A 12,240-nucleotide genomic window follows, 5' to 3' on the forward strand; every position below is an offset into this window, starting at 1 on the left:
TGGTAAATCAACTACATACTTCAATGACAATGAAAATTTTAAATCTTGTTGATTAAGTGAATGATCAAATGTTGAAAGAATTAATGGAACTAGGGACTTCTCTGGTGATCTGGTGACTATGGACTCTTTGCTCCCAAATGCAGGGATCCAGATTTGATCCTGGTCAGGGAACTAGATCCTGCATGCCTGAACTAAGATCCCACATGATGCAATTAAGACCCAATGCAGCCAAACAAATAGTAAACAGAAAAATCAATGGAAGTAAATGTTAAAGCATTGAATAAGAAGTAATAGCAGGATAAAGTGGCAGGTGAATTGCATAGAACCTTGGCTTGAGTCCCAGTCATTCCTGCCACACTCCTGGCACACCAAGCTTACCTAAGAGCCAGACAGCCTAGACATGGGTTGGCATGACACAACTCCCTTTGCTGAGAGGGCATGCTGTATCTCTGCAATCCTCTGCTCCACGAAGCAGACAGGCTTTGGGACTGTAAGAACTGGGTGCAGCCAGATGAGACAGCAAAGCTCAGGAGCGTGCCAGAAGAGAAACCCCTGTGCTTCATCACCATTCTCTGGGCGTGGTCAGTCTGTAGCACAGGGCACATTTGAGACATGGGTCGCAGTGCTATCCCAGTCTGCCCCTCCTGGCTGGAGGGTGATTCATAACCTCCTGTTGCTCATGCCAAAGAATAGCTAAACCAGAGTCCAAGGAGAAGCCGATGGCCAAGCAGCCACCAGAAACCTTGGACCTGGCTCCTCCCAGTTGCCACATTGCATAATCCTCACAGAGTAAGGTGATTGTCAGCACACTGGGGCTTCCCCCAGGGTTCTTGTGACTCAGCCGTTGCTGGAAAGATGGCATGGCCCAGTATCGGACTAGCACACAGGAGGCACTTTTGAATGAATGGACCCTTTGGGACTCTGGGAACTAATATGAATGGTGAGGAAAGAGTGCTTCTTTATCCATGCCTTCCCTGTCATCTCACTCAGTGCCCAGACATAGTCCTGTGCAGCGATACAGCCACAGGCAAGAGCATGTCCTGGGCTGGGAAGAAAGGATGTAGTTAGTTGGCAGTACCTCCAGACAGACCTTTTCCATCTCCCCACCTGGCACCTGAAGAGTCCACTATCGTGTCAGGTCTTAGGAGTCCAAAGAGTTTATTTCAACCCGCATTGAGCTAACACTTAATCTGAATCACATCCTGTGTATTTTCTCAAAGTTGTTACTATAATAATAAAACAACAACAACAACTAATAATAATAATTGCAGCTGACACACATTGAACACCTACTATGGGCCAGCCACTGGACTAAGCACTTTATATATATTATCTGTTGTACTCCTTACGGCACACCTGTGAGGTAAATGCTATTTTTAAAAAATTGAACTGTAAATTGATTTACAATGTTGTATTAGTTTCAAGTATAAGGTAAAGTTAATCAGTTATAGAGATATATAATATATAGTCACTCTTTTTTAGATTGTTTCCTCATATAGGTTATTACAGATTATTGAGTATAGTTCCCTGTGCTATACAGGAGGTCCTTATTGGTTATTTAATTTATATACAACAGTGTGTACATGTCAATCCCATCCTCCTAATACTATTATTGTCTCTGTTACACAGAAAAAGTTCAATCTATGAAGGGAAAGAGTTGAAATTCAAGTCCAGGTCTGTCTCACGACAGAATCAGTTCTGCATGGTTCTCTACTATAGCATCAAAGTGCTCTTTCAAAAGTAAGTCAGATAAAATAATTCCTTGGCTTGACAGCCTCCAGTGGTTTCCCATCACATGTAGAACCAAAGCCGACTTTCTTCCTGGGCCATCAAGGCCTGGCAGAACCAGGCTGTACCTTCTTCCCCAGCCTCTGCCTCCTTTCCCCACCCCTCTAAAAAACTGTGCTCCAGGAACCCGCATCAGTAGCCAGGCTCTGTACCAGCAGCCGTGATCCGCTATGAGTATGTTTGGTAGGCTGGCTTGGGTGCCTACCCTTGCTCACAGTGTTACCTCCCTTGGAAAATACCTCCCATGGTTCAAACAACCATCCAGAAGCCCTGTCGGTATAAGGTGGAAGCTGCCTGTGGTTGTCAGTATGACCACTGTTCCGTGGAGAGTTGCTGGGCTATCTTAGAACGCTTGTTCTCTCTTTCTCACTTGTGCTGGAAGATTCTAGAAGGTTGAGAGTATCCCAGATCCTCTCCAGTACCAAGAAGAGTGTGATGCTAAGAGATAAATCTAAACAGCACTGGACTAGGAAAGATATGACCTATATCTTACTCCAGCTTTCTCGCTCAGTAGCTTAGGAGGCCTAAGGTGAATCTTCACTTTTCTAAGCCTCAATTTCTTTCTTCTTCTTCTTCTTTTTTTCTGTTGTTTTTTATTTTTTGGCCATGCCATGCAGCTCGTGGGATTGTAGTTCCCTGACCAGGGATTGAACCCTGGGTCACAGCAGTGAAAGCACTGAATTCTAACCACTGGACCCCAGGGAACTCCCTAATGCTCAATTTCTTTATTGGTCAATGAAAGTCATAATATCTGCTCTTGAGGGATTGCTCTGAATATCTAATAAGATGACTTATTGGATAGTGTTCTGGAAAGTTGAGTGCTTACTATGTTTCAGATATGGCTCTAAGCTTCTTGCTCCAAATACCCAACCTTAATTTAACCATGAGATAACATCAGACAGGGCTTCGCAGGTGGCGCTGTGCTGTGTTGTGCTTAGTCACTCCGTCGTGTCTGACTCTTTGCGACCCCATGGACTGTAACCCACCAGGCTCCTTTGTCCACGGGGATTTTCCAGGCAAGAATACTGGAGTGGGTCAGGTGGTGCTAGTGGTAAACAACTTGCCTGTCAATGCAAGAGACGCAAGAGACACGGGTTTGATCCCTGGGTTGGGAAGATCCCCTGGAGTAGGAAAAGGCAACCCACTCCAGTATTGTTGCCTGAAAAACACCATAGACCAGAGCCTGGAGGGCTACAGTTCATGGGGTCACAAAACATTGGACACGACTGAAGCAGCTGAACACATTAAGCTGCTCACCTGTATTACCTCCATCATTCCCCAGAAAAACACTACTGTATTACTAGTAATCGTATGTCCACTTTGCAGATGAGGAAAATGAGGCACAGAGAGGTTAAGAGGTTTGTTCATCATTACCTAGCTAGTAAGTGTCAGAGCCAAATTGAGAATCCACCAATCTGACTTCAGAACCTGTGGCCTGAGCCATTTACTTTCACATGAAAGGTAAAGTGTTTTGTTTGGGTGAATGTTTTATCTGTTCTGGTGGCTCCAATGGAATACTGTAGACTGAGTGGCTTATAAACAACAGAAATTTATTTTTTGTAGTATAAAGTTCAAGGTACCAGCAAATTTAGTGAGGCCACTCCTTGGTTGTGGATGACCATCTTCTCGCTATAATCTCACGTGGCAGAGGGAGACGAAGGAGCTCTGTGGGCCTTTTCTTATAAGGGCACTGTCCCATTTATCAGGTTTCCATCCTCATTGCCTGATCACCTCCCAAAGGCCCACATTCAAATACCACCACATTGGGGATTAAATTTCAACATACCAATTTTGAGGGGATACAAACCTTCAGTCTATAGTAGGTGGGAGGTTATTATTATTTTTTAAAGTAGCAATACTTTTTCTATCATTTTCTCTAAGTGTTATAGCATTTTTCCTCTCACTGGGCCCTATGCTACTTGGGTTCCTTCACCTGTTGTTGTTTAACTTTGTGGTAGGGAACCCTCTCCCTACCCAGTTTGCTTACTTCCTTCTTCCTCAAAGGTATAAGAGGTTCCCAACGAATGTGATGTTCCAAGAACATAATCTTCCCATGGTCAGAAAGGAGTGCAAGTGCCTGGGGTCTGATTCCTTTGTGTCTTCACGAGTACTGAGCACCTCCCATATGTCAGGGCCTGATCTAGTCAACTGGGGCTACGGCAAGGAACAATCAAAAAACCCCACCCTGCACAACTTCACTTCAGTGGTATTCTTGCTTCAAATACCCAACCTTAATTTAACCATGAAATAACATCAGACAGGGCTTCCCAGGTGACTCCATGGTAAAGAATCCACCTTCTAGTGCAGGGGGTGTAAGATATGCAGGTTCAATCCCTGGGTTGGGAAGATCCCCTGGAGGAGGGCATGGCAACCCACTCCAGTGTTCTTGCCTGGAGAACCCCCATGGACAGAGGATCCTGGAGGCCTATGGTCCATAGGGTCACAAAATTTTGGCAACCCCATGGACTGTAGCCTGCCAGCCTCCACTGTCCATGGGGGTTCTCCAGGCAAGAACACTGGAGTGGGTTGCCATGCCCTCCTCCAGGGGATCTTCCCAACCCAGGGATTGAACCCAGGTCTCCCGTGTTGCAGACAGATTGTTTACCATCTGAGCCACCAGGGAAGCCCATGAATACTGGAGTGGATAGCCCTATCCCATTTCCTGGGGACTGTCTATACCCAGGAATCGAACTGGGGTCTCCTGCAGTACAGGTGGATTTTTTACCAGCTGAGCTACCGGGGAAGCCCACGATCCTGAGACATGACAATAAATACAATATGAGATCCTGAATTGGATCTTGGGATTAAAAAAAAGACATTAGTGGAAAACTGGGGAAATTTGAATAAGGTCTATAGATTAGTTAACAGTGTTGTATCAATATTAATTTCCTGGTTCGATACCATTACTATTATTATGTAAGGAGTTTAATGTGAGCGGAAGCTGGGTGAATGGTGTACAGCAACTCTGTGCTATGTTTCCTATTGTCCTGTAATGTCAAACATTATTTTAGGCAGTTTGAAAGCAGGCTGGCAGGCACAGAAATGATAAATGACAAAGGATATGGGAAGGACATTGACAGTATCTGCTGTACCTCCCGAGTCAGTGTCCTCATCTGTGAACTAGACCCAATAATAATGTATCTCAAGGAATTTGTATGGGAACCTACTTTTGAAGTATTATAAAAATGCAAGCTATGAGTATTCACTTTTGTGATAGAAGCTCCTAAAGAAATAAAAATATCAATACTCCATCCCCTCGAAACACTGTTTTTTAACAAAATTATTTCAAAATAAAAAGTTAAATATATCCTTGCCTTTCTGAGTCTTGCCTTTTGGTAGAGTGAATGTGGAGGAAGGGATAACTAAAGCAATTGGGAAATTAGTATTTTTGGGGGGTTGAGAAATATTATTTTATTCATTAATCATCTAAAATTAATCATTGTTTTAAAATATTTATGACCTTACAATGAAATGAAATATGCTTAGCCTGAAGTCTCTGGACAACACTGGCCAGGCAAGGTCCCCTGTGTTCAAACTCTTTGGCCTAAAAGGACTCCAGTTAGAATTGTCTTGTCTTTTCCTCTCTCCCTACATATGCCTTCTTGGCTGATTTGTATTATCAGGTAGAAATTGGACTCTGAAGGCTTTGACAGGGTAAGGAGAAAAAAGCAAGGGATGTGAGGTAAAGTAAACATGTTGTTTATTTTGCTTTTCTTTCTTGGAGGGACCACTTCTCTCCAAATCCATTGGCCTGGTAAAGCTGTGAGCACTATCCTGACCTCTGGCATCCCAACACAGAAGTAGACAGTACCTCTCATCTGGACAGCCAGAGCCCTTCACCAGATAGGGAAATTAGCATTTTAGAAGGAAACAAATACTATGGATAAAGCAAGAAATGCAGATAGGGAGCAAGAGAGGGTCAGTTTTAAAACATGTTGGTTATGTCAGGCTTCCCTGAGAAGGTGACATTTGAATGAAGACTTTAAAGAAGAGAGAGAACAAGAGCCCCACAAAGTCAGCCACAGTGAATAGCAAGGGCAAAGGTCCTGAGGCCAGACCCGTTTAAGGAACAGCCGGAAGCCTAGTGTGACTAGAATAGAGCTGCACAAAGTAAGGTTGCCTCTTGCTGGGATCTTAGACAATGGACAGAGCGTGGCCACCAGGGAAGGCTCAGGGAAGTCAAACAATAGGCACCAAATAGGGGACCCGCCAGGCTTCCCAGGTGGCACTAGTGGCAAAGAACCTGCCTGCCACTGCAGGAGACATAAGAGATGTGGATTTGACCCCTGGATCAGGAAGATCCCCTGGAGGAGGGTTTGGCGACCCACTCCAGTATTCTTGCCTAGAGAATCCCATGGACCAAGGAGCCTGAAGGGCTACAGTCCAGGGGGTTGCAAAGAGTCAGACACGACTAAAGCGACTTAGCATGCACACAGAGGACCTGCCATTGACCTCTGTTTCCAGCTGAGTCAGTGATGACAGAAGCATGAAGGGAAGGAAAAGAGCAGGGAAGTGAAATCACTGAAATCTAGAATCCTTATCCAATTTCTGGTGAGGAAACAAATCATTATTAAGCACCATAATGAGTTTCTGAATCTCCTGTGCTTGATTCCTCACCAATCAGTGAACTCTAATTAATGCTGAGTGTGGTGGTAACACCACAGCCAGAGCCATCTTCATGATTTTGCCTTAATAAATGTCATTGGCAGCACAGAAGGGTGGTCTGATTTTTCTTGTCCTAATGAGTGGTACTGAAAAAGTCCAGAGCATTATTCTGGTTTCATTTATATGTAGTATCAGAAGTCCCCGAGTCATCCAATTAGCATCATTTGGATATTTGGGGCCTAGTAGTGCATGCAGAACGGAGAAGGCGATGGCACCCCACTCCAGTACTCTTGACTGGAAAATCCCATGGACGGAGGAGCCTGGTAGGCTGCAGTCCATGGGGTCGAGAAGAGTCGGACACAATTGAGCGACTTCACTTTCACTTTCATGCACTGGAGAAGGAAATGGCAACCCACTCCACTGTTCTTGCCTGGAGAATCCCAGGGACGGGGGAGCCTGGTGGGCTGCTGTCTATGGAGTCACACAGTCAGACATGACTGAAGTGACTTAGCAGCAGCAGCAGCAGCAGCAAGGCATGCAGTAAACAGAGCACGAGCAATCATGCCACACGGGAAGCAGCCTCTAGGCCTGATGTGTACCTGAGAAAAACGGGCTGAGTACCAGATAGGGTCCCTGGAGCCTCCCCAACTGGCAGCCATGGCCCAGGATGCTCTCTCGCCCATGCAGGAGCAGAAATCCACATAGGGAAAAGCAGCCTACTGATGGGAGGCTTGTAGACAGCAGTGTTTTCAGAACATCTCAGCTCATCCTGAGATCCACACCAATGTGGTGGCCTTGTTCTTACAGTGTGATAAAGATGGAATGAGAGGATTTAGTGGATAGTGTTCTCAAAAATGTGAACTATCCATTTCTGTAAGGTATTGCTATGCACGCATGCTAAGTTACTTCAGTCGGGTTTGACTCTTTGCAGTCCTATGGATCGTAGCCCGCCAGGCTCCTCTGTCCATGAGATTTTCCAGGCAAGAATACTGGAGTGGGTTGCCATTCCCTTCTCCAGAGGATCTTCTCAACCCACGGATTGAATCCTGTGGGGTCGAATTCCAGCCTCTTACATGTCCTGCATCGGCAGGCAGGTTCGCTACCACTAGAACCGCCTGGGAAGCCCTAGTGTCACTACATATGTATTACCATTATTGTTATTATGCACCATGGGAGGAATTAAGAAAGTAGGACACCTGCAACCATAGTGTTTCCAGCATTCCTGCGTCTCTAATGTTATAGAGGAGGCCATTATCCTCTTTTTGAGAAACAACAGCTACCATGTTAAGCACTTACTATGTGCCAGGAGTAAAGGCTTGCATACATGATCTCATTTAGTCCTCACAGCAATCCCATGAAGTAGGTACTGCTTCTCCATTTTAAAGTCGGGTATGTGAGGCTCAGAGATGTTAACTAACTTGCCCAAGGTAACACAATAAGTCATTAGCATCAGAGTTTACCGGCAGGAGACTAGCTCTAGGATTCTGTATCCTTATCTCAGTGCTAAAAGGCGTTTGAAATAGCACATGCAAGACACACATACCCCCAAGTGGTAGATGTGGATCTCTAAGAGGAAGACACCAGTTTCACCCTTTGGGCTCCATACAGGCCTGGCTGTAGAAGAAGACCCCCAAGCAAGTGGACCACTCCAGCTGGGAGTGATTGTGGATAGAAGTGGGCACTTGGATGCTTGGGGGTGGGGTGCTGTGGGGGTATCTGGCTTCCCAATTGGGAAGACTAGGCTCAGGACAAGAGTGACAGACCAACTCTGAATTGCAGAAACACCCAGAGTAGCAGTCACCAACTTCATCGCATCCTTGTGCCTGTGAGGCAACTACAGGCACAGAGAGGTGCTGAGCTTGTCTAAGGTCACACAGCTCGCAAGAGGGCGGGTGCAGTGTAGAACCCTGGTCTTCAGGCTCCAGTTCGGTGCTCTTGCTGCCACTCCACTCCCACTGGCCCCTCAGGTTCAGTGCACAGCAGTCAGAGGGAAGCCACGTCTTTGTGATTGAAGCTATTGTCTGGATGGTGGTTCTCAGTATTGCCCAGAGACCTGCAGAAGTGGCAGTCTTCAAGTCCCACCCAGGACTGACTGGGGACTGAGATCCAGCAAAATGGGACTTTGCAAGCCCTCTAGGAGACCCTGATACACACTCAAGTGTGAAAACCACCGGCCCAGACAGAAAGGCACAGTGCCGAGTGCTGCAGCCATAGATGTGCATTCGGACTGTCAACTCGCACAGCACAAAGAAGGGTCGTCTTCCTAGAGAAGGACAGTGAAAAGGAACACAGCTCTCAAGCCACACCTGCAGAGCAAGGTCACCTTCCAACACATGTGGCGGTTAGACATGCACAGACGGGGAGGAGGAGTGCAGCCAGTACTTGCTCATCCACAGGTGCATCAGACAGTGTAGTTTTGCCAACTCAGCAACTCCCCAGAGATGTGCCAGTTCCACTGCTTGTTGCCCAGGAGGTGCATCCCTGCCCTCTGGGAAATTGCCATGCAGGATCATAGAACCTCTGATCTGGGAGGGATCTTAGAGAGTACCTACCTCATTGCCCATCCCTACTGCATCACTGGTGATGCCCCTGACTTTCCTTCTCCAGAGGAACCTGGCAGGCTACAGTCCATGGGGAGGCAAAGAGTCAGACAGGACTTAGCACTGAGCACAATCATTTTTAGGACAGTGGTAGGCCACACAAAACATGAGTGGCTCCTAGTTTGTGGCCTCTGGTTTAATATCTTTCTTTCCCACTTGGCTGTCTGCTCCACAGGGGCACATGCCCCTGGTTCTGCTCTGCTCACCACAGTGTCTGGATTCAACAAATGGAAAAATAAAAATAGAAAATGGACCCACCCTCCAGTAGAACACCAGGTTCAGAAAGAATACACTGGCATGGGGATGGCACTCTGTCACTCGCCTCTTTTTCAATTGCCCACTGGAAATGGCCCCATGTCCCTTTAAGCCCTACTCCCGGTTGACCCCTGCAGGCCTCCTTACCCTCTGCCCTGAAGTCATACCCTGGCCACATGGGTTCTGGTGGGGGTGGGGCCCTCTGTGATGTCACCAAGGGCCCAGCCCTGCCTGGTGCTCAGTCTCCAGGTGCCAGCGCAGACCAGCGCACCAGGAGCCACTTGGTCTCAGCTCACGATGCGCTCTGTAATATGGTTATTTTTTTGGCCTACGCTTATCTCGTTTGTCTTTGCCTATGTGTTTTATGTTCTGAGAGATGAAGCCGAAGAACTGCCGAGGATGGTGCCCAGTGGAAGGCACTTCCGCGTTCGGCAGAATCAACCAGAGTATGCCCCAGGCTGGTTTGGGAGCAAGTGGCACTGGCTGTTAATCTTCCTCATGTTTTTGGTCATCCTGAAGTTTCCTGGAGGCAATGACAAAAGTAATGCGGGCACTCCTCCTGGCCGTCAGGGCTGTTCATCTGGCTCTCCAGGAAGAAAGAAGATAAGGCCTTCCCCCTACAAAGACTCTATGTGCGGTGCCTTAACCCAGTCCGAGACGTCACTGATGAACCTTATGTCCAGGGTGAAGAATATGAAACTCACTGTGGCAACCGGTGATCAATGCCAATGTCCCAATATCGAGGTTCCTGGTGACGCACGGAATAATGATACAATACTTGAGGTATGGGACACCGGAGACCCGGATGAAGTGGATTTTCACATCAAAGAAGAAGAGGAGTAGTTGAGTGTTGACAAAGTGTATCCAAACTAATAAAAGTATTTTGCAGCAAAAGGAAAAATGCCTCTGATATTTTTTATTCATGCTACAATTTTACCTTTTCCAGAATGTGGTATAATTGGTATCATGCAGTGTTTTCCAGACTGAGAGACCTGCGTTCGATCCCTGGCTTGGGAAGATCCCCTGGAGAAGGAAAAGGCTACCCACTCCAGTATTCTGGCCTGGAGAATTCCATGACTGTACAGTCTATGGAGTCACAAAGAGTCGGACACGACTGAGTGACTTTCACTTTCACAGTGTATACCCTTTCCCAGAGTAGCTTATTATACTTTAACATTCATTAAGGTATCATCCATTTATTTTTGTGATTTGATAGCCCATTTTTTTTATTCTTGAATAATATTATGTTATATTGATGTTCTGTAGTTAGTTTAAACATTCTGCTAGTAAAGGACATTTTGGTTGCCTCCAATTTGTGTGTGTGTGTGAGAGAGAGAGAGAGAGGGAATGAGTTAAGCTTTATAAAGTTCATGTCCATGTTTCTGTGTGGGCATTAGCTTTCAAATCATTTGGTGAACTATCTAGGAGCAAAATAGCTAGATCATAGAGTATGACAATGTTTAGCTATGTTAGACATTGCTTCCAAAGTAACTGTACCATTTTGCATTCCCACTAACAACAAATGAGAGTTCCTGTTGTTTCACATCTTTGCCAGTAACTGGTTTTGTCAGATTTTTGTATTTGGCCATTCCAAAGGGACTAGATCTGATAGATAGAATGCCTGATGAACTATGGACTGAGGTTCGTGACACTGTACAGGAGACAGGGATCAAGACCATCCCCATGGAAAAGAAATGCAAAAAAGCAAAATGGCTGTCTGGGGAGGCCTCACAAATAGCTGTGAAAAGAAGAGAAGCGACAAGCAAAGGAGAAAAGGAAAGATATAAACATCTGAATGCAGAGTTCCAAAGAATAGCAAGGAGAAATAAGAAAGCCTTCCTCAGAGATCAATGCAAAGAAATAGAGGAAAATAACAGAATGGGAAAGACTAGAGATCTCTTCAAGAAAATCAGAGATACCAAGGGAACATTTCATGCGAAGATGGGCTTGATAAAGGACAGAAATGGTAGGGACCTAACAGAAGCAGAAGATATTAAGAAGAGGTGGCAAGAATACACAGAAGAACTGTGCAAAAAAGATCTTCATGACACAGATAATCTCGATGGTGTGATCACTCACCTAGAGCCAGACATCCTGGAATGTGAGGTCAAGTGGGCCTTAGAAAGCATCACTATGAACAAAGCTAGTGGAGGTGATGGAATTCCAGTTGAGCTATTTCAAATCCTGAAAGATGATGCTGTGTAAGTGTTGCACTCAATATGCCAGCAAATTTGGAAAACTCAGCAGTGGCCACAGGACTGGAAAAGGTCAGTTTTTCATTCCAATCCCAAAGAAAGGCAATGCCAAAGAATGCTCAGACTACCACACAAGTGCACTCATCTCACACGCTAGTAAAGTAATGCTGAAAATTCTCCAAGTCAGGCTTCAGCAGTACATGAGCCATGAATTTCCAGATGTTCAAGCTCGTTTTAGAAAAGGCAGAGGAACCAGAGATCAAATTGCCAACATCTGCTGGATCATAGAAAAAGGAAGAGAGTTCCAGGAAAACATCTATTTCTGCTTTATTAACTATGCCAAAGCCTTTGACTGTGTGGATCACAATAAACTGTGGAAAATTCTGAAAGAGATGGGAATACCAGACCACCTGACCTCCCTCTTGAGAAACCTGTATGCAGATCAGGAAGCAACAGTTAGAACTGGACATGGAACAACAGACAGGATCCAAATAAGAAAAGGAGTACATCAAGGCTGCATATTGTCACCCCTGCTTATTTAACTTATATGCAGAGTACATCATGAGAAACGCTGGACTGGAAGAAGCACAAGCTGGAATCAAAATTACCGGGAGAAATATCAATAACCTCAGGTATGCAGATGACACCAACCTTATGGCAGAATGTGAAGAGGAACTAAAAAGCCTCTTGATGAAAGTGAAAGAGGAGAGTGAAAAAGTTGGCTTAATGAGGTGGATGAAACTGGAGCCTATTATACAGAGTGAAGTAAGCCAGAAAGAAAAATACCAATACAGTAT

At 45.5% G+C, this 12,240-nt stretch overlaps 1 protein-coding gene across 1 annotated transcript; it reads left to right on the forward strand.

The window, feature by feature from the left end:
- The first annotated feature begins 9,647 nt into the window (after positions 1-9,647).
- On the forward strand, positions 9,648-10,091 carry LOC139181523 (protein FAM209-like). Its single transcript, XM_070785045.1, has one exon. It carries the CDS (start codon positions 9,648-9,650, stop codon positions 10,089-10,091), a length of 444 nt encoding a protein of 147 aa, XP_070641146.1.
- The last annotated feature ends 2,149 nt before the right edge of the window (positions 10,092-12,240 follow it).

Source organism: Bos indicus, chromosome X (assembly GCF_029378745.1).
Source record: "Bos indicus isolate NIAB-ARS_2022 breed Sahiwal x Tharparkar chromosome X, NIAB-ARS_B.indTharparkar_mat_pri_1.0, whole genome shotgun sequence".
NCBI lineage: Eukaryota > Metazoa > Chordata > Mammalia > Artiodactyla > Bovidae > Bos > Bos indicus.

Coding starts and splice junctions, on each gene's coding strand:
- LOC139181523 (XM_070785045.1), top strand. CDS start 9,648: ATGGTGCCCAGTGGAAGGCACTTCCGCGTTCGGCAGAATCAACCAGAG.